Source organism: Nasonia vitripennis, chromosome 5 (genome assembly GCF_009193385.2).
Source record: "Nasonia vitripennis strain AsymCx chromosome 5, Nvit_psr_1.1, whole genome shotgun sequence".
Taxonomy (NCBI): domain Eukaryota; kingdom Metazoa; phylum Arthropoda; class Insecta; order Hymenoptera; family Pteromalidae; genus Nasonia; species Nasonia vitripennis.
This window is the reverse complement of record NC_045761.1, coordinates 18345289-18373007: the sequence shown is the minus strand read 5'-3', so window position 1 is coordinate 18373007 and position 27719 is coordinate 18345289. Positions and strand designations below refer to the sequence as shown.

General features: G+C 36.3%; 3 protein-coding genes across 21 annotated transcripts; 1 reads left to right on the top strand and 2 right to left on the bottom strand.

Moving 5' to 3' along the window:
* Nucleotides 1-366: 366 nt before the first annotated feature.
* Nucleotides 367-11279, bottom strand: Ckiialpha (casein kinase II alpha subunit). Of its 16 annotated transcripts, none has more exons than XM_031932624.2 (8): nucleotides 10826-11245; nucleotides 8174-8417; nucleotides 7586-7697; nucleotides 7300-7512; nucleotides 7032-7226; nucleotides 6596-6947; nucleotides 5970-6047; nucleotides 367-3356 (listed from the first exon to the last, which is right to left on the bottom strand). In XM_031932624.2, the coding sequence occupies exons 2-8, from the start codon at nucleotides 8266-8268 to the stop codon at nucleotides 3139-3141; spliced, it is 1263 nt and encodes a 420-aa protein (XP_031788484.1). In that variant the 5' UTR covers nucleotides 8269-8417; nucleotides 10826-11245; the 3' UTR covers nucleotides 367-3138. The 16 variants fall into 16 exon arrangements, with proteins under 16 accessions (XP_031788484.1, XP_031788489.1, XP_031788491.1 ...); XM_031932631.2 differs by having other exon boundaries at nucleotides 2040-3356; nucleotides 5954-6047; nucleotides 10826-11279; XM_032600019.1 differs by lacking the exon at nucleotides 10826-11245 and adding an exon at nucleotides 10442-10677 and having other exon boundaries at nucleotides 2040-3356; nucleotides 5954-6047.
* Nucleotides 11280-13640: 2361 nt separating this feature from the next.
* On the top strand, nucleotides 13641-23829 carry LOC103315855 (mothers against decapentaplegic homolog 4). 4 transcript variants are annotated; one of them, XM_016986193.3, is made up of 11 exons: nucleotides 13714-14570; nucleotides 15438-15586; nucleotides 15733-16012; nucleotides 17134-17391; nucleotides 17904-18092; nucleotides 18619-18789; nucleotides 18907-19089; nucleotides 19196-19465; nucleotides 19551-19832; nucleotides 20054-20184; nucleotides 20269-23829. In XM_016986193.3, the coding sequence occupies exons 1-11, from the start codon at nucleotides 14504-14506 to the stop codon at nucleotides 20347-20349; spliced, it is 2061 nt and encodes a 686-aa protein (XP_016841682.1). In that variant the 5' UTR covers nucleotides 13714-14503; the 3' UTR covers nucleotides 20350-23829. The 4 variants fall into 4 exon arrangements, with proteins under 4 accessions (XP_032456841.1, XP_016841682.1, XP_016841681.1 ...); XM_016986192.3 differs by having other exon boundaries at nucleotides 13733-14570; nucleotides 17119-17391; XM_032600950.1 differs by lacking the exon at nucleotides 17904-18092 and having other exon boundaries at nucleotides 13641-14570.
* A 2855-nt stretch (nucleotides 23830-26684) lies between these two features.
* Nucleotides 26685-27439, bottom strand: LOC100116160 (probable 28S ribosomal protein S26, mitochondrial). The gene is made up of 2 exons (XM_032600648.1): nucleotides 27198-27439; nucleotides 26685-27114 (listed from the first exon to the last, which is right to left on the bottom strand). Exons 1-2 carry the CDS (start codon nucleotides 27437-27439, stop codon nucleotides 26685-26687), a joined length of 672 nt encoding a protein of 223 aa, XP_032456539.1.
* Between the last annotated feature and the right edge of the window lie 280 nt (nucleotides 27440-27719).

Below are 27719 nucleotides of genomic sequence, written 5' to 3'. Positions count from 1 at the left end.
ATTTATAATATTTTATATATCAATTTATATCCTTTTTTTATTTCCGCTATAGGGAAGATAATAATTTTGAAATAAAAGTATAGATATAAGAACAGATCAAAAGTTTTAAGCAGTTTGGAAAAAAGGAAGAAGAATTATAAATTTTCGGACATTTAAAATAACGCTTGTTACCAGTCAAGCAATGTTGCACAAATATATCCTTTGTTCATACAAAACGTACACAAAATCTTTTATGAATTATAAGTACTTTTACAAATTTTTGAACTAGAGTGATATATATATATATATAACATTATTATTCAATAAACAATACAGTAGCTCAGAAGAAGTTTTTGAGCAACATGACTCAGTTGATAACGAGATCAATTTTAAATTCTCAGTGATTTTTTAATACTCAAAAAATATAGGTATAGATATAGTAATAGAGTGAGTTAGAGAGACGATTTTAATGCGCTTGACCAACGAAAGCCAAGTCGCAAAGTGTACACCATGTACAACTTATATCCTGTCATATCTTCTCTTCATCCTATGGACTTTCTGATGTCCTCTCTACTATGCCCTCCACTTCGCCCGAATATAATGTTTTTCTAATCTCTAATATGTAGATCGGTGTTTAAATGGAGATAGATTTAGTTAGGCTTATTCTCTTTGCTTTACGGCCTGCTTATAAACTTTACTTTTTCCAACTCACTGGTACGACAACAGGATGATAAATGCGATTGATTATAGTATAATATAATGAGAATTTTCATCCACGCAAAATCAAAACGACTTCAAGTTTCCCGATACAGGAGTTTAATAAAAAATCGCCTTTGCAATGTTTCTAGCAATAAAATCAATAATCTAATCTGTAAAGTCGGTAAAAGTCTACCATCTTATCGTACACCCCGAAAAGCCCTTTGGGCATCAACGCTTGCTTTTAATTCGATGGTATAACTACATTTATGAGATGACTTTATCCCATATGGGTCGTATTAATATTTGCAAGTATAAATCTGCTCGAATATAGTCCGAGGGTACATACATCGTAATATATATATACCTTAACCTTCATCATGTTATAACGCTGAGAACGGAAACAAGGGATTTTTCTAAACATTAATGCTGACTGAGTAAATGTATGAAAACATAAATATAGGCTATTAATGGGCAATTTGTACACAATCTACAAGTAATATATGTATAACTATTCTACAATTATATATTATTCACACCTTACTTAATCATGCACAAATCGCGCATGAATAACCCGCTCATTACATGATAATCATATGCAATCTTGCACTAGATTTAATAAACCTTTTTTCTCAGTCAGGATTGAAAAAAAAATGCATAAAGCATTGCACATTGATTTCTCACGTGTGCTAGGGAGACACGTTATACTTATGAACTTCTGAAAGTTGTTTTTCCTTCAGTCTTAGAGATGATAATCATTATAATCTAACAGTTTTACATGCTATTATAATAATGTAGTAAAATTGTAACTAATTGGCAAAGTTTGGCATGACAGTAGTGATTTGCTTAAAAAATAAATAAGGAAACCGTAATTGTTGTCTTGTTATCCATTATGAAGTGTATTTATTTTAAAAACCACATCTCCAAAAGTAAACATCGAAACTTCTCAAAAAATATTATTTATTGGTGTAATTTGAATTGAAAAAGTATGTATGGTAAAAAAGTAACAATATAGCATCATAGCTTTGAATGGAGAATAATTTAGCTAAGAAAAATGACTAATATAGACTTGCATATGTAATTCTTTGCACCATTTGAGAAAAGTCATTACAAAAAAAGTATAGTATAAAACATTTTGGATACCGTAGGTCCGTAGATAATTTTTTAAACTTTCTGAATGAAAGATCTAATAGAATCTCTGAACATCCTTTAAGACTGAAGGAAAAACAATCCTTATCACTGATACAAAACGTGTCATCTCCATTGATTGATATAAACCGCCACTGAAATGCATCATCATTCATTCTGTTTGTATGTATCATTTTTTATCTTTTTTTATATAGGTATTCACAAAGCACAAATAGTACTTGGCTATAACAAACAGTTTATTCAGCTATCATTGTTGTATCAGATATAAATGAACATTCGTCGTTTTCTTTTTTTATATTTTTGCTTCATCATTTTATCCATTTTCTGCCTTTTTCTTCCATTGTCGTTTAAATATACTATATAAACTGAGAGAGTGACCTAGTGTGTGAGTACGCGCGCGCTCGATCTCCTTTTCATTCAAACACAATTGATTCATCAGCGGCTCGCGCGCTAGCAACTGCTCGTACACATACTGTTTTTCCTTCCTCTCCTGCTTTACGTCAACGTGGCATCAATTTTTTTTATTCTCCCCCCTGTTTACAATATAATATACGCTCGCGAGTCCGTCCTCCTCCTTCTTTTCTGCTTCACGGCAATGCACATGTATACATAATGTAACGAATGATCGCGCGCGCGTGTGTGTGTGGGTGTGTCTGTATGAGTGTAACAATGTAATATGGATCGCGTTGTATATGCATATGTATATTTATAGTAATAATTCTTTTTCATTTCTTTCCGCGCGCGACGAAAAATAAAATGAGCTGTGTACATATTCCAATGTATAGTACGTAAAAATCGTGGCAGCTGGCCTCCTCGTCCCGATAATACAATTATATAATGATGATGTGACAGCGCGTTATACACAATTGTTTCTCATTGTATTCTTTTTTTGTTTCTTTTATTATTTGTATTATTATAATTATTATTATTCTCTCAAATCGTTACAGTCCGTTGCTCTCTTCGCGTCACACAGTTCTTTCCTCAACTCTCATCGTACATATACAATATAATAAAAGTGTAATACGGTCGCACAGAGCGCGTGTCACGCGCCGGGGGCGCGCAAAGCCGGAGCCGCGTCGCTGTCCGCCTGCAGCCGGGCGACGAGGAGATTACGACGAGGACGAGGACGACATCGACGAGGACGAGGATGACATCGACGAGGACGAAGCTGCGAAGCTCTGGGACCAGTTAGTGTAGCTGCTGTTGCCGTTGCTGCTGCTGCTTTCGATGATGGTAATGATAGTAGTTCGGTCGCTGCGTCGTTGCGGCTTGGAATCGGCTTGTTGCCGCTGGTCGTGTAACAGAAGCTCGATATTAGAGATGCTGGGGTATGACCGGGGGCAGATTGGAAAGTTCCTCGAGGCTCGCCGACAAGGTCACGGCTGACGCTGGGGCTGTTGCTGCTGCTACCGTTGCACTGCTGCCCGGTATTACGGAGGCGTCGACGCCACCGCCAGAACCATTGCCGGCTGATGCTGCTGCTGGTCCGGATGATGCCGGCAGCAAGCTTCCCACCGCTACGCCGCGATCATCTGCAATTAGAGAAAAAAGTGCGAAGCACCGGTGTTTAATTATTTTTTATCCAATTTCTTTTCGAATGGATATTTTATTTCTTATAGGTCTAATGCTATAGCGATGATGAGGGAAGTTTGGATGGGGCAATGATTTATACAGATGATTATCTTTCGAAGACCTCTCCGACCGGTACAGTCTTTCAACGAACGCAATAAATTTCGGTAGGTTTGTATATATATATATATATATATATATAATATATATATATATATATAATATATAATATATATATATATAATATATATATATATATATATATATATATATATATATATATATATATATATATATATATATATATATATATATATATTATATATATATATATATATATATATATATATATATATATATATATATATATATATATAATATATATATATATATATATATATATATATATATATATATATATATATTATATATATATATATATATATATATATATATATATATATATATATATATATATATATATATATATATATATATATATATATAAAAGATCGATATACAAAAGTTGAGAAATGCGCATAATCGTACGATAACATGTTTTTTGAACATTGTAGATATATGTATTAATATGCAGCATTAAGATTGACGATATGTCTGATTATTCTTTATCACACACTTTACGTTTATGAAATTCTTGAAATTGCCAGCAGTTTAGTATTGTGTAATTCAATCAAAATTTCTGATTATGCTAATCAGGTGCAAATTGCAGCTAAAATGAAGTTATAAAAGCATTGATTTGCAATTAAGTATTATTTTATAAGCTGTCATGTAAATTAAATAACCGCTATACGCACCTGTAATTTTTCATAGATTTCCCTTTCCTTCTCAAAATATTTGTTTTTGAAATATATAGTTTAAGCGTAAATTTTTTTAAATAACATACGCATATTTTTCAAAAAGACAATACAGTTACCGTTTTTCGGAAACCTTGAAAATGACCTCTTAAAAGCGTTTGGATGTAATATTTGGAAAGTAACTTCATTAGCAGATTTAATTCATACCTACCTTCAAGATTTCAAAGAGACACTTAGTCATGAACATTATAATATGACATTCAATGCAAAATGAAAATACATTAAAAATGACAGAAAATTTTCGAAAATCACAGGTACATTGCAATCAATGATATACCAGCTATTTATTTTACGATTAACGTGCTAATTGAATATTTACCAAAATAGATATCAGTAATTCAGTGTATATGTTATTGATTTTAGCAACGTGATGAATTATTTTTTATTTTAAGAACACAATGATTATTTGGATAAATTATCCAAAGAAAAATAGCGTTGCTGTATATTTAGCAATAGTGCAAAGGTGATGAAATTATCAAACAAGGTAAGAGCAATAAAGGTAGGATTTTCAGATAATAAAATCGATTATGTTATAAAACCAAATATTATTAAACATTAGGTTTACATTAATGATCGTTAAAACTACAATTTGTACAATCAAAAACTGAGTTTTATTAATTGTCATTTTTGAGAAATAAAAATAATCATTTTATTTGTGTTACAGCTCTTTTTAATTCTTCTGAATTTCTATTTTCGTTTAAAAACTTTACTAAATTTTGCATTGTGAAATTACATTGTATGGTAAATATAAAATCTACTAAAGGATAAATTTTAGCATATAACTCAAGCTTTTTAAATGATCTTTCAAAACATTAAAATTTAATAAAGTTTTTAAAAATTTTATGTACATGTAACGACATTTGTCACCACTTGATGGACATTACAAATTGTTACCCTAACTAATGCATATTTATACTAACAATGAAAATTAGACGTACACCAATTCGAAAATAATTAATTGTACATCACGTGAGAAAGGTCGGCGGAACAATTAAGACTTGATTGGAGAAGCGATTTCATTCAAGTTTATTAAAAAAAATATTTTTCAAATATGCAACCTTTGAAATAATTTTTAATGACTTTTAAAAGCCCCGGAAAAATATTCAGTTCATATAAAATAAATAATGTCAATGCATATCTGCTTCATTTCTTTCAGGCGCTTCATTCGTATTTCTCTCATATGTCAACTAAGATACCTAAAAAAACATGACTGTCTTGAGTTGACTTCACAAATAAATAAATTTCATCAACTTATACTATCCACGTTGTCTTTTAATTAGTTACTTGATCCGGTATTGTGTAACATTTTGTAAAAAAAATCATGAAATACTAGAACTTTTACTTGTGTTTATGTTTAATTATTACTGGCATTAAGACTAATGATTGCTTTGTTATACAAATTCTTTTATACACAAATGCTCTTACTTCTTTTCTTAGAACGATTTAATAAAACAACATTACAATAAAAATGTAAAAAAAAATTTAAGAGTTGAAAAGAGTAAGGCATCCTTGTGGTTTACTCAAATTTAACTTTGCATATTCTAAAATGTTTGCATACGCAATTTTAACATGCATATGCCAAAGCATGTAAGTTACTGAAGCCGTTAATATGTAGTTCGACAGATTTATTTTTTGTGATTTTTGTTTTGTTTTAAGGTAGAAGCAAGTTAAGATGATGACATTACCTGGGCCGCTACTCACCTACAGGCAATGAGCCTGTCATGGGAGTAGGTGATGACGACACCATGGCCATTCGGCCTTGTTCCTTTACAATTGGGTCTACAAAAAAATATAAAAAAAAATTATTAGCGAATCATAAATGTATGTAACGTAAAATAAAATAGTAATCAAAACGAACTTAACATTGTATTTTATAAAAAAAATACTTAATAATTTATATAGAATTTGTATTTACATAAAAAGATTGAGTAAAATAATTTACATGACTTGTATAGCTTTTTGCGCTAATAAAGATTATTTTGAGTAATATAATATAAGGAATTTTGCCTGTGGGAAACTTAAAAGATATCTTTGCAATAACAACCCTAATAAAATTTAACTTTTTTTCTGTTCAACTATAATTTTCTAAATTATTATCATTATGTATATTTTGAATACACGTTAGCTATAGTTGATTAGAAAAAGCAAAGAAAACATTTGAGTTTAAAGAATTACTGCCTATATTCAATACTGCATTGCATCAGCAGTGAACTGCAGCATGATTCTAAATGCACCTCAGCAAAAAAGTCATGTTTTCTTCATTCGACATGCAAAATTTCAACTAAATTAGCGAGAATTCAAAGCTTGATAATAAAAATAATACTCACAGAAATAGGGATGGTCCATAGCCTCGCGCGCAGTAAGTCTCTCATAGTGATCGTAGCGCAGCAGTTTGTCGAGGAAATCGAGGCTTTCGGGCGAGACAAGATGCTGATTGTCCGAGTGAACAAAACGCTCCCAGCGTTTACGAGAGTGTCTGCCCAAAATGTCGTTGAAACGCACGTCAAGCTCGATGTGGTACTTATCAAGGTACTCAAAGAGCTCCTCCGTGCCCAGTACTTTGGCAATCCTGACTAACTGGTCATAGTTGTCATGGCCGTGGAAGAAAGGTTCTTTCCTAAAGATCATGCTCGCAAACATACAGCCCAGCGACCACATATCCAATGAATAATCATACATCTGTAAATTACGATAATCATATTATTAGTATAAAAAGTATCAGACCGTTTTATGCGATTATGTCGTTCATAAATATCTTGTTACCTGATAATCTACAAGGAGCTCAGGTCCTTTAAAGTAACGCGAGGCAACACGCACATTGTATTCCTGACCTGGATGGTAAAACTCTGCCAGACCCCAATCGATTAACCGCAGTTTTCGATTCTCGTGATCGATCATGACGTTGTGCGGCTTCACGTCTCTGTGCATAATACCCATACTATGGCAATATTCTAATGCCTAAAACAAACAGAATTTGGTGTAAAGACGCTGAATTTGAATAGTGCAAGATAAATGATATATTGAAGCTTACCTTTAATAACTCATAGAGGTAGTATCGTATATCGTAATCCGTTAATGTCTGGTACAGCAGTTTAAAATCTGTATTGTTAACATGTTCAAATATTAAAGCTGGTGTCCTAGAAACTGGATCTTTAACAACAGCTTGGAGTGTTATAATATTGGTCCCTCCTCGCAGGTTTTCCAAGATTTTAATTTCCCTCTTGATTTTCTTCTTTTTGACTGGCTGTAAATTTCAAAATTAAAATCAATGTTTGATACTATAAATTTTGTTTATTCGACAAGGAGTTTTTAAAGACCTTTAATATTTTAACGACGCATTTCTCGTTATTTGTAATATTGTAAGCTTCAAACACTTCACTGTATTTGCCACGTCCCAGTTTCTTCACCAACTGGTAATCATCTTGTTGACTGAAAAATAAAACAAGAAAAACTATGTTAAAACGAATTTAATTTCATAATTAATTCTTTAGAATATAAGTACTTTGATTTGTTATCTTAATTTATAATCATGGCATACTCTGGTTAAACCAGAAATCTAATTTTGAAACATGAAAAAACGCTATAATAAAGACTTTTACAAATCTGAATTGAAAGTCATTTTCATAACCTCTACTTTAAACTAATCAAATCAACCTAAGGAATTCAATAGATAACATCAAGTGATGCATGTATGAATGAAAATGTTAACTATCGCAGATCACAAATTTGAATCAAAAATGTTTAAAGTAGAATTCAAGGAGAGTAAAAAGTTATTCTGAATGAATACATCAATAATTGAGTATCAATGCGTATTCTATAGTAGATGAATACAATCAGCATACATTGCTGTAGAATAAAAAAAGGTAGGTGTTATATAATTCCAAAAAAAGGAAAGATATCCTTACCCCCAGTTGACGACGTACGACTCATAATCCCAGTACTCTCTGGGTTTGTGTGAATTTACATCTGTATACACTCTTGCTCTACTTGGAAGCGCCATTCTTTCAAAACACTGAGTGTCAACGCCGTCCTTGTCCTTTGCACCACTCTTTATCAAACTGCCCTGATCTCCTACTGAAAATGCACACCCTTTAAACACGCTCTCTCGTCCTCTCACCCAGTTACCAACATAAGAGTGGAGCAGCAGACCTATATAGGAACAGAAAAACAGAAAAAAGAAATTAGTCAATGCTCAAAATACAACAGTGATGTATCATTTTGATCAACATATGATGCATTATAATTGGTCATTTTGATAGCTGGTGCAAAAGTTTGGGGATTAAAAAAATATATTAAATACATTCTTTTGTTAACTATGACACAAAATGCAGTATAAACCTGTTAGATGAACTGTTTATATAATTTATAATTACTGATATTCATTTTCAAGTCACATGTGCCACATTACCAATGTAGTAGATAGTTCTTGCAAAAGATAGTTTTGTCACTAATGCTCTTTATTGAAATTTTGTTCTGACATTAAGATTTTACATTTACAAATGCAAGAGCCACCTTGTTAATGAAGGACTTAAACATTCCAAGTAAGGATAAATGATGGTTTGTGCATAGATAGCTAACTTCAGCTCTGTACATTTATGATGGTAGCTTGTGTAATCAAACAACTTGCAAATGCTTGAGTAACATCACAAAAAATACTCCAGTAAACACATATTTTTATAGATTTAAAGAAAAAACTGGGCACTGATGATTCTGATTCTCAACATATGTTATTAAACTGAAGTATATGTATTAGGAATTATTAAAAAAACTTATAAAGATTTTTAAAAATCAATAGAAAGTTATCTGTACAAAATCAAGGTAAGGTGGCAGCAAGTTTAGCCATCTGTAAACGTACTTTAATGTAGATTACTTTACTGATTAAGACCATGTATGAGTCATTGTTTATCATTTAGCAAAATGTAAAACAACATAATAATTTTCTCAAACTACATTATACACTTGTACATATTGACAAGAATTATTTTTCAAGTTGATCACAGAAAATCTCTCAATCAAGCACACACTGGTTAAAAGGTACAATTGGGTTAAGAGCTGGATAAGTCTAGGTGTTCGCAAATACAAATTACTCAATGATTCCTGTCAATTCATACTTGTTAAGGGGATCAAAATCTGGCTTCTAGTCGCAGTTCACGTGAGCAGGCCAGTAAAGAAAGCACGAGTCGCAAAGTACCTAAGCTTGCCCAAAGCAGAAGCAACGCATCGGGCCTATCCATATCCTGTGCACGAAAGCAGAGCTACGCCACGCGTTTCCAGTAATATGTGCTACAAACAAACTGTAACTATAGTGTATACTCAACTTGGCCAACCGTATGCACACTACACTGGATTTAGGATGAGCTAAGAAAAACTCCATGTGCATCATTCAGGTAAGTATATACTGGGTGTCTTCCACTGACTCATGCACACAGAGGATTAATATTAACGTTTACTTAACCAGTGAAACCATCGCTACGACACTTTCGTCACGAGCATTTCTACTACAGCAACATGCAAGAAGGACAGAGTAGTTCCGGCTGGCGAGTCGAATCGTTCCGAGCGCATCACCCCAAGAGCAAAAGCTCGAGAATCCGGAACTCGCCGGACATAACCTCAACTTCTTCTCAAACTTTGGGAACCTGGTACCGGCGTCGCTCGGAACGACCGCACTCGCCGTGAAAATCACACCTGCCAGCGGACAGCAAAGTTCGTTAAAACGGCTGAACAACAACAACAAATGCAAGTAAAGCAGCAGGAAAAGAGCGCGAAGGAATAGGAGTGGAGCACATGGTCGGTAAAACAGTGCGAGAGCAGCAGTGCCGCGGCAAACAAACCGCGCCGTCCTCGAGAGCAGTTTCCGTTCTCTCGCAGAAGACGCCGTCGTTGATCTGTTCACGCCTACTCTTTTTTGCACGCACTCACGTAGATTATATAAACACACACACACACATAGCAGAGAAAAGGGGATATCGTACCGAATGCAATCCTACCCCGTCCGGAACGAAAGATTAGACACACACTGCTCGCTCCGAACCGAAGAATGGAGAGAGACAGAGAGAAGAGAGCGCGCGTGTATGCGTGCGTGGGGTGTACCGTGTAGGAGAGAGAGAGAGAGAGAGAGAGAGAGCGAGAGCGAGGAGAGAGAATAGATATGTATATAGGTATATAGAACGTACAGCCGTGTACGAATGGAAAGGAGAGTCGGAGAAGCTAGAGAGCCTCGCCGCGAGAGCGTGGACGGTCGGGCTGACACCGGGAAGCCGTGCGTCCAGGTATACGTGCTACCATATCCTCCTCTATATAACTGTCTCTCTCGTGGCAGTGGCGGCGGCGGTAGCGGCACACGTAGGCACGCCGCTCGCTCGTGTGTCTGGCACATATATATAGGTGTACATAGACGTGCAGCATATACCTATATACACGCATCCAGCGCGACGAGGTGGACGATAAGGTGTAGATTACTCGGTCATTCATGCGTGGGACGTGGACGCCCTCGAGGAAGAGTATAGCACGTACAGATCGGAGAATAGCATGATAGAGAGAGAGAGAGAGCTGCTCACCTAGCGCATTCCGGGCTCGAATGTTGGCGGTGGCGGGGGTTCGGGGGCGGGCGAGTACAGGCTGCAGGGGCTCTTCCTCACTCGCCCTGCACTGCGTAGAGAAGAGGGCCGGCGGCGGCGGCGGCGGCGGCTGCGGCGGAGACGTCGACTACAGAGGGGACACACTGCTCACTACTTGAGACTCTCGTCTCGCGCGCGCTCCTCTCTCTCGAGGATGATGCGGTTTTCGCGCGCGGCGCACAGTAGCACACTGCTCTGCAGCCAACAGAGCCGGCTTCCCCGCGGGCAGAACGAGAGCGCGAGGGGCTACTTCTCTCTTCTACACACTATACTCGCTCAGCTCTCTTCTCAAGATGGCAGCCGGCGCGAGAGCGAGCCGCCGCCGTGCGATATGCGAAAAGCAGCGATCGGCTCGCCGTCGTGTGCCCCGCGCTAGCGCTAATATAGCCGCCGTGCCGCAGTATAGTTATACGGCGCGGCGCTTCCGTCGGCCGCTCCGTAACTCATTCGGATTGGATCGGATTTTGATGTGGCAAAGCGCGATAGCTATGCTCGCGCGATTCGAGCAAGTTTCAGTTAATCCGGGGATTTATATTTTACACGCGGTTTTGAGCTGCGAATCGTTGCGCGGAGGCATGGAGCGTTGTTGCTCGAGATTTCGTAGCTGTACAACGTGTGGATTTTCTTTTTGGGGAGAAAGGATGCGCGTACTTTTGGAATAAAGCTACGTTTACAATTATTATAGCTGAGATGATGAGGAGACGTTTTGAGCGTCGGTACGGGGGAATGCTTGCCTTATCGAGTGTCGGTATGGTGTAAGTAGTGTCGAGTAGTACTTCGTTAATATCGACGAATCCCCGATAGAAAAAAGTACAGTTTTTTATGACTGCGATTGCGTCGGTGATTGATACTTAGTTGATGGATATCTACCTACTGCTCGGATTTTACCTGCATGTACCGAATTCGCCGAAAATGCTTTAAATGATATATATATATATATATATTATGTTTAATTTTCAAACTTTTTGATTCAACATAATGTTTTGTGCTTCTTTTTGTAACATTCGGATTAGAAACTGAATTTGCTGAAAATATAGATGCCGAAGCATCGAGTCTTTTTAGAAGAAAAAAAGTAACTGGCAGTATTACTATCGAAAATTTTAAACATATGAAACTTTTAAGAACTGAACGCCTTTCAGTAGAGAGCGCATAGATTAAAGCATATTGTTAGTACAGTACAGTAGGTATTTAAAGAGCGAGAATTGATTTTTTTTTCAATCTTTTAATAACTCTATTTATTGGCAGGTCTCAAGGCCGTCAATTAGTCGCATACATTATAGTATCCTTTCGGATTTAACGCACTAAACATTTATACGTTGTAGTAAATAAATAAATTAATAAGTATTTATACTATATCTTGAAAAGTTCGCCAATTTTTAAAATTATCGTTACATTTACAAGCTGTTTCTTATAGTTACTGCAGCGTGCTTACATAGGAAGGTATACCATATGCCAATAATAATACATACTAGTGTTTTGGTCGACATTTATACCGCCAAATAATTTCAAACTCAAACTAAATTAGTATTCCCTTTGTCATAAGTTTTCACACACATGATCATAGGTATGACGAATGTAAAAGCTTTATTCATAAATAAAATCTCTCTAAACAAATACCAAACGAATCTCGAATACAATCCTCTCTCTCCTCCGCTCTGAGCAACAAAGAAGCCATAGAAGTGAAAATATAGCCCCAGCACGCGAAAAAAAAGACCACCTCGAGAGTTAGCTATATATATATTAACGCATCAGCGCATCCTTTTGAGTCAGCGAATAGCCCCCCGCGCGCGGCCAGCTATTAGTCAGCCTCCGACTCTCCAAAATCAATGACAGCCAGTATAGTATAAGAAGTCAGTCCCCCGCGCATATTATACTTACTTTACGAGCCTATATATAAGAAAATTCGTTCAGCCCCCAGCAGAGATAGATGAGAATCTCTCTACCCTCGCGCATCGTCTCGCATCGCAGCCACGGCCCCTTCTCTCGAGTCACGTTCTTAAGGGCGGATGACACAATGATTTTCCCTTCCTTTGTGTAGTAATTATATGTTCAGTCAGTATACCGCATATACTATAGCTAAAGGATTGCATCTCTCTCGCGAATAACCGAAAGAGAGACGTCGCGAGCGGGAGTCGCGTGCGCGCACGAAAATAGAACCGCGGAGCTGAGAGCGGCGCATGCGGGGAAAACCCTGTCGCTGTTCGGCTCTTTATTCGCCTTTCCAGGAACGCATCGCGCGCAGAGAAGTAAATTATATTAAAAGCTTCTCGCGTTTTATACGTATGTAAATATAGGTATGATAATATAAAAAATTATTGTCCTTGTATAATTAACCGCGTGATGTGGAGGGATTGGAAAACGAGGGAAAATCCTAGGCGATTCACAATATAGCGGTTGTTCAGCAGTATAGTTTTGACAACGCGCCCGCGGCCCCGACTTGCAAAAAAGCATTTTCTTCCATGCTCTAACAAACAGCTAAGAATTCAAATGTGCGCTATTTTTCTACGCATTGTAAAAGCAGAATTTGTATTTGCCGCCACTAGTACTCGAGCATATAGCGCCTTCGGCGGGATTCGGGCGCGAGAATCTAGACTATACCTAAATATATATATATACACGTGCACACATGCGTAAGTGCATGAGATGACTGAGAAAGAGCGAGAGAGAGAGAGAGAGCTGAGAAGGAGCACATCCTATACGCATTTTTTGCCTCCTAGCTCTCTCTCTCTCTCCCTCAGCGAGATGTGTACAGTGTAGTACACGCACATGTATAGTCACAGCCTCACAGGCAGAAGTGCACCGCGAACATTTCGCTGTACTCTGCATATGCGCGAGAGAAAGAGCGAGACGGCGCGCGACCGCGGGCCGACAACAACACATTGCGCACAATATCGCGCACAAAGCGCGAGTGAGATGGAGCTCTTCGCAGTGCAAGTTGCAAACTCTCCGCCGCGCGGCAAGTAAGCGAATAAGAGAAGGAAAGAGAGAGGGAGAGAGAGAGAGAGAAGCTGCTGTGCGTGTATCATATACCCGCACATAATCCCTACGCACCGAGCGACTAAGTATATGTATACGAGAGGAAGAGAGAAAGAGAGGAAGCGCGCTCGAGAGCAAGGAAGACGGCGCTGCGTCAGAGAGTGCGCAAAACCAGCCCGCAGCAGCAGCAGCAGTAGCAGGGCATATTATGGCAACAACAAAACCGTGAGAGAAAGAGAGAGAGAGGGAGAGAGAGAGAGAGAGAGAGAGAGCGCGCAAGCGAAGCTGGACCACGACGCCAAGTGAGAGAGAGAGAGGGAAGAGTCGGAGCACGTCATCGTCAGAGGCAGACCTCGGCTCTTGTTGTTATCCGGCTGTATAGTGTACCCCATCAGTATCAGCAGCAGCAGCAGCAGCAGCAGTAGCCCACGGAGATAGAACAGCGGATCGGCTATAGATGGTCGAGCATAAAGGGCTGGAGTCTTTCGGCATCCGACGCAAGGGCAAGACCAGGCATCAGCAGCAGCGAAGCACCAACAGCCGAGTTGCCAGCTGAGAGTCGCAGCGCTGGTAGTAGACGTAGTCGTCGCAGCAGCAGCGCAGCCCTCGTCAGCGAAGATTGCCGCCACGGCTTTCACCGAGATGGTTGGCCTGGCGGGCGGGGGAGCGCACCTCTACCCCTCGCCCCCGATGCAGCCTAACCCAGAGCGTGAGTATCAGCTACCCTCTCTCTCTCATAGGCTTTGCTCTGCTTTTTGCATTTTTTTACAGCTGTCAGGCTGGAGTGCCCTTCTGTATGCTCCCTTATGCTTGCGTTATCAATGCTAACCGAGTGGAGTGAATGTGCAGATGAGATGATTGTGTGTACTTGTTCCCATGGCTCGTGCACACTGATGAGATCTTGTGTCTGGTTACGTTTGCTGAATGAATGATTTCAGCCAGTACTATCCGGGCTTGCTTGTGCGCAAAGGACTGTATGTTACTGATTGTGGATGTAAACATGAATGGTTATGATATCTACAGATGTGGATGGTGTCCGTTTTGTAAAGAGGCTAGTTTTCAGGATGAAACCGTTTATTCAATTATGCAGAGTAATCTGTAAAAGCTTTTACCTGATATATATGTACGCTAAGTTGACAACTTTTTAACCATATAGTTATTTGGTCTGTTGATTTCTTTCTATCAGAATTATTACTGAAAACAAATGCTGAGATTTCGTGGGTTTTTATGTATATCCAACAAAGGGATGTTGTAAATTAAAAGATCACATATGTTCATACATGTACACGTGTATTTTTGTCTGATGAAATTCAATCAAGGTTAGATCAAGTTATAAATATAGCTATGAACATCGCTATTTAGATAATATCAACAACTTTTTGATACCAAAAATACAAACTATAAACAAATTTTGTGGTGTTTGTTTACTTTTTGCAAGTCACATCTTTGCATAAGCAATTTTTCAGTATTTATATAACATATAAAGTTAAATTGCATAATCAGTTGTGAAAAATTTAATTTAATCAATATTATAATTTGCTGAAATAAATACTAATTATCATAATTCATTCCTCAGTAAGGGAGATGCCTGGCATGACTCCCGCTGCTCCAACGAGTGCTGATGCTTGTTTAAGCATAGTTCACTCCCTTATGTGCCATCGACAGGGTGGAGAGAGTGAAGGTTTTAGCAAGCGTGCTATTGAATCTCTGGTGAAAAAACTGAAGGTACGTTTTTGCATTTTTCAGAGACTTTTCATCTATTTATATTCCTCTCAATTAAGCTCTTATCACAGCATTTATTTTTATTTTATTTGAATCATTTTTTGTTATAAGCTATGATTTGCTACATGGTGTATTTCTTTTGCTTGCAGGAAAAAAGAGATGAACTTGACAGCTTGATCACTGCTATTACGACCAACGGCGCACACCCGAGTAAATGCGTGACGATACAAAGGACATTGGATGGCAGGTTGCAGGTCGCCGGCCGCAAGGGTTTTCCACATGTAATTTACGCGAGAATCTGGAGGTGGCCTGATCTCCATAAAAATGAGTTGAAGCACGTGAAATACTGCCAGTTTGCATTCGATCTCAAGTGCGATTCAGTTTGCGTAAACCCATATCACTATGAACGTGTTGTTTCACCTGGAATAGGTAAGTTTCGTCGCTTTCGTGTCGCTTTTTTTGAACATGCTCTACACAGCGTTCTCGCTTCTGTCGCAGAAAAAAGCAAATTTAAAATCTTACTTGATTGGAGCTTTGTCTAAATTGTTGCTATTGTCATTAAACCTTTTCATGTTTATTAACGTCACATATATGCTCTGCAATATCAGTAAAATGCTAAAATATAATTCTGACTAAAGTTAAGGTAATAAAATAACTTGAAAAGGTTGCATATTCTATTGCTTGTTTTGCTCTAAGCGATAATTTGCTGCAGTAATTGATCATGCAGGGTTGATGGTTTAATAACTTGTGAATATCAATATTTTTTAGTTCCTATTAGTTTTTTAACAAATCAGCTATGATGGTGATTTGCTTAAAAGTATATAATATCACACAAATTTTGTACTTTATGGACAAAAAATATTGAATCAACCCTAAAATGCTGGTCAATATTAAATCCAGTCTTAAAATTGTAATGGAAGTTTTGCCATGCATTAATTATTTTGAAAAAAGCAGTCTTATATACAGACTGTGTATTGAAAATAATGATACAATTTTACAACTGAATTATCTAATGGACAATGCAAGTTCTGGGTTACACGTTTTGCTAAAAATAAATATTGTTATTTTGTTTCTTAAAAAATTTACCTATCACATTCTTCTAGACTGTACTATGTACTATAAATCAAACAATGAATTGATCACAGATACAATCATAACTTGCAAGTCCTCTCAAAGGATACCAACTATGAACTATTTTAGCAAAAAACTACTCTCAGTGAAAAGAAGATTAAAGAAAATCAAAGTTTATGTTATAGTTTGTATCCTAACAGGATGAGATTCTGATGCAGAAGCTCTTTCACGATCGATGAAGATCGAGTTTAAAAGAAAAGTAAAATTTGCATCACGAACCAATTTCGAAGATTAAAATTACGAAGGACCCGCCAGAGTCTCAAAACATTAAAAATAAAGTTGAATCAGAAACTCAGCCTAAATCAGCGCTTATCGTAGATTATTTTTTTTGATCGTTGTCGCCTTGGTGTATATACAAAACGCGCAAATCGGGCTCCCGGTCTTCGCGCTGCCTGCACACGCAGACCCGTTCTTTACAGACCTGTCGGGGCTGACGCTGCAGTCAGGAGTAGGGGTGGGTCCAGGTGGTCGTCTCGTCAAAGACGAGTACAGCGTGGGAGGCGGTGGCAACGTCGCCGCAGGCGCTGGAGCTGGCGTTGGTTCCGGAATGGACGTCGACGGCGAGATGAACCAAACGATACAGCATCATCCACCGCCAGCAGGACAACCAGCAGCACCCGCCAACCCTCAGCAGTCACAGCAGCCTTTCATGCCGAATCTCGCCCAACCCGCATCTGGTGAGTTCATTGCTATTATATGGATTCTTTGGAATAAGTAGTGGGTTGTTTGATTTTGTTTGTGCAGAAGTTTCGAGTTGTAGGTAATGCTGAGATCTAGAGATGATATTTAGTATATCTGTGCTTTTAAAATGACATCGTATATATACTATGAAAATCAACGTTATCTGCTTATTTAGCAGAACTTTATGCGTACAAATTATCACTATTGTAGTTTGTTATTTCGAGAGCAGACTGTTCAGTAGCAGTAGATTTGCAGTAATGCTTCTTATTCCCAAAGTTTCGTTGTTGGAAAAAAAAAACTAATTCACGGTGAAACCCCTACCCGCTTCCCAAACACTCCAGAGCTTCTTTTCGTTTCTCTCAATAAAGAAAAAAGGAAGCACAGTCGTTTATCTCGAAGCTCCTCTACGACACAACAGCTTTCACGAGCACGCAAATCTCCTTCACTCCTTATCCGCGATTATTTGGCTCTTAATAATATGTTTGGCGCTGATACTCACCTTTGGCAGCTAACGGTGAGGGCATGTATAACGGGGTCGTGAGTAGTAGCAGTAACGGACCTCGCGCTCCAGCTCCAACCGGCAAACCTCACCTGGACGATGCTGCCGCTCGACAGACCTGGATACCTGCGGCGCCTTCTCAGCCGCAAAGCCAGACGCAGACGCATCACTCGCCGACACCGCGAAACTTGCACCATCGTACGTACCGCGAATGTCCTCTTTGCATGGCTTATTACTCCTTATTCGTTTGATTATAGATTTTTTGCACTTAAACGCTTTTGTATTTTTTGATCATCTGCCTTTTTTTAGTACAGAGATGACGTAGTGGATAGTTGAATTTATAGGCTTAAAATTATAATGAATAAATATGTATAAAGGCGTAACTGCGTTTGTCATTCTGGAGAGTGATGAGTCAAAAATTTCTCTTATGATCTTGAATGAAGAGACTTTACGTTTGTTGATTTTTACATTAATATTAAAGTGTTATATTTTCGAGAATTATGCATTAATTGCGTAAAATGCATTGAACTTGAGTCACTGGCCAACTTCGTAATGAATGAAAAAAATTGAAGTACTTACAGTTTCATTGCCACGTCCTCCCCTCTACGGGGAATAAATTAAATCAAATGACGAATTTAACCCAGTTCACCCTCGTGTGGCCCCTTCCGAAAGCGTTGTATTCTCCCTCTGAAGGCACTAAGCACAGAATGACTCATGCCCACAGGTAATCAGCAGCAGCAACAGTCCTTGGGCTCGACGGGCGGCAGCAGTAGCAGCCAGATTCTGAGTCCTACACAGGGACCTTCCAGCAGTGAGAGTTTCTACAGTGCAACGTCTCCCCCGCAGGATCTCAACCAGGCACCGACGCCCGTCGATGCTCTTCAGGCTACTCTCAGTAAGTTTCTCAAATGGATTCATAGATTTTATTTGTTGCTTATTAAATAAGTTTATTCGATTTAAAATCAGACTCTGTATACGATTAATAATACGAGTGTATTCGTTATTTTTACAGCTGGAGGCAGCCAAAGCTCACCAGTGTCACCTGTGCATTTGCACCATCAGAACGGTTTCGCGGTGGCTACCGTTGCTAACCCCTACAACACCGGTGCACCTCAATGGACCGGCAACAACACTCTCACTTACACGCAGAGCATGCAGCCACCTGATCACCGACATCTCCACGCGACTCCCTATTGTAAGTTTTTTTTTTCAATAAAAAATGATACGTTAATTTGGATTAATATGAAGAGAAGCGCCTTCGATCTAGTTATGCCATCATTGAAATAATTAATTTGTGATAGGGGGTAATCACGGAGGCGAGGTACCTGGGAATATAGGAACAGGAGCAACTCCAGGATTATTGTCAAGCCAGCCAGCGCCAGAGTACTGGTGCTCGGTAGCTTATTTTGAACTGGATACACAGGTTGGAGAAACATTCAAAGTTAGCAGCAACTGCCCGAATGTCACCATCGACGGCTACGTCGACCCTAGCGGTGGCAACAGATTCTGTCTTGGTGCTCTAAGCAATGTACACCGCACAGATCAGAGCGAGAAAGCTCGACTTCACATTGGTATGTTACAAATTAAACATTGCTTTGAATCGTTAATATTTTTCCTATTATTTTTTAATTCAACTTTTTCTTTGTTGTTTTATAGGCAAAGGCGTAGTATTGGATTTGCGGGGTGAGGGTGATGTCTGGCTCCGATGTTTGAGCGAACACAGTGTTTTCGTTCAATCATACTACCTAGACAGAGAGGCCGGCCGTGCGCCAGGTGACGCCGTCCACAAGATCTATCCTTCAGCGTACATCAAGGTTTTCGATTTACGTCAATGCCACAAACAGATGCGAGGCCAAGCCGCCACGGCACAAGCTGCTGCTGCGGCTCAGGCTGCCGCTGTTGCAGGGCACCTGACCCATGGTGCACCTATCACCAAAAGTATGCTTTTTTATTTTTATTTTATATAATATGCTTATTTTGCATCCTACTTTGTATGGATCGAAAGGCTTTTTCTCTATAATAAGGATGCGGTGACTGGTTTTCGTTCATATTGCGTAATGAAAATTATAAAGTTATGTGAACAAAAGATTACATGCGTTGTCAAATCTGCATTTGACTACTTTATTGGATCATTTATAATAATACATTTGTTTGCGTAGGTCTTAGTGCAGCTGCTGGTATTGGCGTCGATGATCTGCGTCGGCTCTGCATTTTGCGCTTAAGCTTCGTCAAAGGATGGGGTCCTGATTATCCGAGAAATAGTATAAAGGAAACTCCGTGCTGGATAGAGGTACGCATCAAATTTTCATTTTTAAACTTACCAGCAAAAATTAAAAAGAAAAAATGATTCTAAAAAGCATTTGTGTTGATCTAGGTACATCTGCATCGTGCGTTACAACTTCTTGACGAAGTGCTGCATACGATGCCTATCGATGGGCCACGTGGAATCGAATAGCCGCAGCCTTTGGGCAGTAGTAGCAGCAGCATTAGCAGCGGTCCGTTGACGTAAAAGAAAGAACGAGACAAATACTCGATCCGATTCTTTTCTCTTTCTGCTATCGAGGAAAAAATATGTACTAAGTGTGGGCTTAAAGCGTACCTACGCGCTCACACACGTACTATGAATAAAAAAATTTACCAAGCCAAGCGAGAAGTAATGAGAGGCAAGCCATTATATAAATATATATTATAAATAATAAAAAGGTTAAAATTGCGAAAAGCGTGCTTGACGAATTATTACAAAGCGCGACTCATTCGAATATTTCATATGCGCTGTACATTAACTATAAATGGATGATGAATGAGAATGTAGTTTTATAATACGACGGTTAAACGTACAAAGACAGACAAAAAAAATGAGATAGACGGATACACACAGCCTTTTGCACGTATTTGCAAATTGACAAAGTTATGAAGAGAGCAAGAGAAGTGTGTACGCATGTACGTGCGAGTAGAGAAATATCGTCGATAAGTAATGAAACTGGATATTCATTTATGTATTGTATCTTCAAAGAAGGCCTGTAGTCGAACTTCGTACTTTTATCGTTTTGCTGCCATCAGTTATTTTTATCATATGTTTTACATAACTATGAAAACACGTTTTAATATTTTCGCACGTGCATCTAAAGTGCGTTTTCAGTAATATTCCTTGTTACGCAACTAGGAATTGTTTCGTGCATGGTTGGCAAATTAAGGTGCTAAAAATTATTAATAAAAAGAATATATAAAATATTTTGTTTTGTAACCAAGTTGCTCATCATGGAATATTATGAAACAGGAAAAATAGAAAATATTAAAAAAGTTTTTCATATAACTGTTAAAAATAAAAAAAGAGTTTTATGAAAATGACGTGTTGAGTTATTAGGTGATTTTTATAAATAAATTTTGATTATAGCCTTCTTTTGAACTAAATAGAAGATCTAAAATGCCGTAGCTGACATTTTTGGAGGTGGAACAAGCAGAGTAACGTTAAATTTTTTTATTATTATTATTATTATTATCCTATAAGGAGGTGTGATGCACCGATTTGTTTTCTTATTAAAAATTTGACTTGCAATGTATAACCATCTGTTGATGTTGGCTTTTAAAACAATATAGAAAAACTTGTTAGTTTTTTTCATTTCCTAAATATTATGTGGTATAATATGTTTACAGCAATAGCGTTTATTCCACCTCCTACTGTTTTTTAATGTTACTTTATCACGTAGTACTTGTTGAATACTTATATATTTGCTGTTTTATGATCTTTTTTTATTATATATTATCAAGACAAAATTGTTCGTATACGCCGTATTTAGAAATGCGATAATATTATTGTATAGAGTGAAAAGCATAATGATAATGAGAATGGAAATACAAAATAGTTGTGTATACCAAGACAATTATTTCAAATATAGTCATTACATGCACCAACTCAGCGATCATACTTATAAAGCAATCATACATAGTAAAGAGTATAAATATGAATTAAGGGAGATAGACAAGAAATATATACATTTAAATATACTATATGTCACTCATATTTGCATAGATGCTTGTTAATAATTAATTATCAGTGGAAGTAAAATTTGACACCTGATTTTTTACATGGTATTTTGTGTTTCAGTGATTTTAAATTTTTGCGTTGCCTGCATTAAGAGGCTGTTAACACCACAGTTAAATGCTACTGTTTGGATTGTACTACTGACATTGAACGCATACTTTTATACGTACATCGAAAAATAAAATACGTTTGAATTATCTAATTTTCACCATTGACGATGTTATTTGTCTTTTATCAACAACTATACCCACTTTCTTGATAACATCGTGAATGGCAAAAAATTATTTGAATATATTTTGTCTTTTGATTAATTGAAATAGAAATACATATATGTCTATATGTAAATGAATTTTTCCGTAATTATACTTCTACCATATTCATTCATATAAGAGTTTTATTTACAAATTCATGGATATAAAGTATTCAGAATCATTAATTTAAATCGACTATTTAATTTTTCTTTCTTAAATAAGATTACTTTTATGAATTCCTTTAAAACACAACGTTATCACCGTATAATACAGTCTGCCGTATATAGCTTAAATTCTTATCACTAATTTTCTATCTAAAATAACATCGCTGTTTTTTGAGAAAGAGAGACTAAAAGAGTAATGGCGGATGACACTGTGATGTAAAATGAAAAAAAATAAGCAAACTGATAAGTGAACGAACAAAATAGAAATCGCCGATACTAGAACCTTAATAATGCGGCCTGCGTTATACTGCTGTGTGTATAATGCTTTTATATATGATGTAATGTACCGAAAAAGAAAAAAAAACGGAATACGGAATATCACACTGCCCTAGAGCAAAAAAGTTAATAAATTAATGTGCGCAAATGGCAAAGATCCGAGACGCAAAATCGTATACATGGTTTTTTTGTTGCTCCGGAAAATAAGAACAAATAACAATAAACAAGAATGAATAGATAAAATAATAATCGATGTGCCATTTTTTAATACTAAATAACGGAGAATATAAGATTTAGGAATTTTTTACAAATTATATTTTTTTTACGCGCAAGCACATGAAACCTGGATAACGTGGCACACATTTTAATCGTGGTGCTCGACTTATAAATAAACATTAAAAATAAATCGTATGAGAGAATAAATAATGCTTTTGTAGACGGCAAACTTATGAAAATGAAACTACAGGAACACATGCGTATGTATGTTGTTCAAAAAAGAGCAGATTGTCGGATTGTGAATATATGTACCTTATTCTCTGCGTAACAGTTGCAAAAAAAATGAAAACAAGGATGAAATCATGTAAGAAATAATAAAAACAGAGAAACCATAGGCACGTATTGTGCATCGAAGGCGCACAACAGTACTCAAATCTAGAATTGAAAAGAGCTTTCGCATTAGTATCTTACTGGCACCTTTAAAATGCATTCTCAATACAGATATGAATAATTTTTGGATTTTATTTTCTTTGGTTTCATTTTTTGTCTCTGTCGCTATGTATTTCGTAGTTTATTTTCAAATTGAATGTTGTCATCAGAAATTTAGCTACAAATTCTTAGGTGTTATTCACAATGATGTAAGGGGGAAATATCCTTTTCTTTTTAGTAACAGAACATAGATTTGTAGATGGTTAGAAATCATAATGTATTTTAAAAATGATAAATTGTAAGTTACATAAGAATAGTTAATAGTTTTGATGATAAGATAGATTATCTGGATATTTCTCGTTCTATACGAGAATATAATTTGTAAGACTCACGCTGGCTCGCATCTTCGTAGAACTGTAATATATCAGCAATAATTAGATTTCTCATTTTTAGGCTTAGCTATATTTAAATAATAATAAAGTCATCTAAAAAAATGCTTAAGGATAATCAATACAGAAAATGAGAGTCATAGTGTTTGTACTTTTCGATACTACTCCGAATTTAAAAAAAAAAGACAATCTCATTTGTACCCTGCTATGTAAATAGGCGATACTTTTGAGCGTCAGCGTGAGTCTAGAAAACCAGATGCACAAAATTGTAACCGAAATGTTAAAAACTGACAAAACAATTTTAATAAAAAGTTGAAAAATTCGCGGGAAATGTATTTCAGGGACCCAGGAAATTAAATGCCAGCTACTGCGTGCGTATACATATACATACATGTAAATATACAATATTTATATACATACCACGTACGCGTATAGCGACTTATGTCTTGGATGATATAATTCTTATCATTTTTACACGATATGAAAATAATATAAAAAATATATAATAATTTAAAAAAATAATAATAATTATATAATGCGCGTGAAATTTGTCGAACAAAAAGAGAGAAAATCATTGATGTTTTCGATAGAGTGAGACAAATGAGTTACACAAATGAAATCAGTACAACGTTCATACGCCTGCTAGACTGTATGAAATTAGCAGATATATAACGACGTACCTAAAATTAACACATAAATATATAAATATATATTATATATGATGAGGATAATAATGAAAAAGCGAAAAGTAATCGATACTGGCACACTTTTACATAACACACGCAGGCACACACTCGTCATCTTCGATTATCATAAACAATATATTGTTAAACCTGAATCATCATAGCGATTATGACATTATTTATCTTTCTTCGTGTATACCAAACGGCAAGACATTCAAGTGCAATAGAACTTCCTCCCTTCAGCCAAACACCCTTGGAAAAGCATTGTGTATAAGTTATGTATGAAACTTTATATGATTATATAATATAATATGACATGAATTTTGATGTGGTGATGCTTTCTTCGTCGTAATTATTAGATTTGCGAATATTCTCAGATCATTTATTGTTATACAAAGAAAATTGTTCATCAGATAATATGCATAAATTTAAAATTATAGGATTACCATCGTTAAAAGTACAAAGTATATCGATCAGTGTATTTTAAACGGAAGTGAAACAGAGAGAGAAAAAGAAAGGGAAGAATAAGATGATTGTTAACGAGTGCGGTACATGAAAAAAATTAAAATTTTTAATTTATGCATCTGACGATCGGCACTTATAGACTATTATAATGTTCGGACGAAGTACGCATGATATAATCATATACTGTGCGTATGCATTCATATAATTTATGTATAATTGATTTCCGAACTTTCCCGCTTTGCATCGCCCAAGGTACTTTTAGCCAGTAGATTTATATTGCTACGATTATCATCTTTAAAAGCAAAGGAGTAATAAGAGTGTAATATACATTTATAAGCACTTGTGTAAAACATTGCGTTTAAAGTTTAAGCAGAGAATGATTGAAGAAAAAAACAATTAATAATTTACCATACGATTGCAAGTAAGTTTTATGATATTATACATATAGAGTAGTCGTTAAACAAGAATTAGCTGTTTTCCCTGACCATTTATCTCTCATATACTCTATACTTCGAGCTGAGAAATATATATTTAAAAAGTTCGCACACCACAAGTTTTATTGTATGATTTGTTTTCTCCTCTTTCATCTGTGCCACGATTGATTGTTTATACACACTAAAAGCGTAATGTCTATATTATAATAGCGTTGTGGTGAAAACAAAATCGTTTGGCGCAAAAACGAAGACGCCGATGGGTATATTTATCTGGGCCTCGTTGCTTATATTACTATAAAGGCCTGGAAAACTATGCATAAAAAATAAGGCTCCAATTTTTCCTTTTTTCACATGATACATGCAGATATCGATAACGATAATTTAGGAAAGCGCATTGTTGATTTGTAGTTGGTAACGTTTTTTCTATACAATAAAAACCCGTTGCGGTTGTGTTTTACATTCTTTAATATTGTATCTTAATTATAATATGTACTTGTACGTTTTCCAACAAAACAAAAATGAATTTTATCGGGCATTTTGGTTTAAAGCTACAGCTTTCATATCGATGACAACCACTTTCAAGTAACAGACACGAGAAAGAGAAACGTTGATTCGAATACTTTTGACACGACTATACTTACACTCTCGACATATACCTATACCTGCACGGCGAAAACGAAGACGTTTCATCGCCAAAAGAAGTTATACAATGCCTGAAAATGACACATTGAAAACAAAATATATATATATATATATATATATCGAGCGCTCAGAGAGGATCAATGCTGATTTAGGTAAACTTTGATCTCCTCTTTGCACTCAGTAGAATCGCTTAGAGCGAATTTATATACCTGAACATTTACAGGGGATAACGCATAATAGATTTGTACGATATTTATCAAAAATTTAGTTACTTGTATACTATCTGCTCTTCTTTTTCACAAGTATGTCATGCACTGAAATAATAAAACCTAGACAAAAAATGTATCCGCCAAACAATATACGTGATGAACGTCGCCAAATGATTTTTTGAGAGTGTATTTTTATTTATATTAACTTTTATATGTATGATAAATTTCAATCCAAGGATTTTTAAAGAAAATTATGATTTTGCAAAGTCAAGTAATCCTTGTTTACTAATTTTATTTTTAAATTTTGAATGATTTTATTTGAAAGAAAGAAAAAGGAATCATGTACATCTCTAAGCCAAAGATGTTCCGACGATATATTTATAACTTGTTGCATTACGATTAACTAAAAAAAATGTATATTTAGTTAAAAATGTATGTGACTATTCTCAATAATAAATAGTGTCTCGACTTATATTAAATAAGAAAAGATAACGTTTGTTCATATTCAAATAACCAAATCCAGTTGCTATTTATATGTATATTGAAATCTATATTTTAACTTTTTTTATTATTTACAAAAGCAGTTAAATTTATTGTTTAATTTGTATATTTTCTGATTTCTTTACAGTAGTAGCCCCTGATAACTTTGTGTGCCAATTGCCGCTGGCATCCAGTGCTTTATTGTGATTCACAACATTAGCTAATGCTTCCTCTATTGCTTGGTCAATGTTATCTCTTGTAATTAATGTAGGAGCAAGCAACTTTGCTTCTTTGATCTTTTCAAGAGCGTGCAGTCTCTTTTGTTTCATTTTTTCCTCCTTGTATTCTATGGTCTGCAAAGCCCTCAATCTACGAGCTTCCATTTCGTTCTGCAGTCTAACTTTTCGTTCCGCTGCAATTTTTTTGTTCCACTCTTCATTCAATTCCATACATTTAATATAATCATCCTCTTCAGCTTTTTCAATTACTGAGTGATCTAGTTGTATTTCATTTTGCTTTGTAATCTGCACCATGTACTTCCTGAATTAGGTCAATAAAACATGTCAAACTCATCAATAAAAGTACATAATAAATAAAAAAAAAATTATTCTAAATCTTTTCACCTGACTGAACGATAGTAAGTTCTGTAATTGTTATAAAGCCTCAGGATTTCAAGTTCTTCCTCCTTTGGTATTACGGGTCTTGGTGGCACACGAAATATCTTAGTTTTAGCTGTCGGCAACCAAATTGGTTTCCTTTTCCATCGTAAACTTTGTGCATAGATAGAATTTAGATTGAAGAAACTGCAGGAATAGGCGTAATTCGTCAGCAGTGGGCTATTGCCGATCAACTTAGCAGCTTGCATCTTGACGTTTTCTTCATAAAATATTGATAGAAATTATTTGAGGACTACTAATCAACAAGATAAGTTAAGAAAGAATAACTTAAAGTATTACCCAGTTGAAACACTCAATCACTAGTTATCTTTCGAAAAGCAGTAGTGCATCATAAATTCACGTCATTCGTGATTTACTTTAGGAAAATCATTAGTTAGTGGCACAAGTATCAATAAACAAACGTGTTTTTTCGCTTTCTGAGGTTAGGAAACTTGCCCCTCTAAATCTGGGTATACATATATATACATA

Excerpts from the sequence above, each read along its gene's own strand:
- Ckiialpha (XM_031932624.2), bottom strand. The coding sequence starts at position 8,268 with ATGGCGCTTCCAAGTAGAGCAAGAGTGTATACAGATGTAAATTCACAC. Across the intron at positions 7,698-8,173 it reads TCGTACGTCGTCAACTGGGG|TCAACAAGATGATTACCAGT; the intron begins GTAAGGATATCT and ends TTTATTTTTCAG. Across the intron at positions 6,948-7,031 it reads AGCTCCTTGTAGATTATCAG|ATGTATGATTATTCATTGGA; the intron begins GTAACAAGATAT and ends CGTAATTTACAG.
- LOC103315855 (XM_016986192.3), top strand. The coding sequence starts at position 14,504 with ATGGTTGGCCTGGCGGGCGGGGGAGCGCACCTCTACCCCTCGCCCCCG. Across the intron at positions 15,587-15,732 it reads CTCTGGTGAAAAAACTGAAG|GAAAAAAGAGATGAACTTGA; the intron begins GTACGTTTTTGC and ends TTTTGCTTGCAG. Across the intron at positions 19,090-19,195 it reads TCTCCACGCGACTCCCTATT|GGGGTAATCACGGAGGCGAG; the intron begins GTAAGTTTTTTT and ends AATTTGTGATAG.
- LOC100116160 (XM_032600648.1), bottom strand. The coding sequence starts at position 27,439 with ATGCAAGCTGCTAAGTTGATCGGCAATAGCCCACTGCTGACGAATTAC. Across the intron at positions 27,115-27,197 it reads ACTTACTATCGTTCAGTCAG|GAAGTACATGGTGCAGATTA; the intron begins GTGAAAAGATTT and ends GACCTAATTCAG.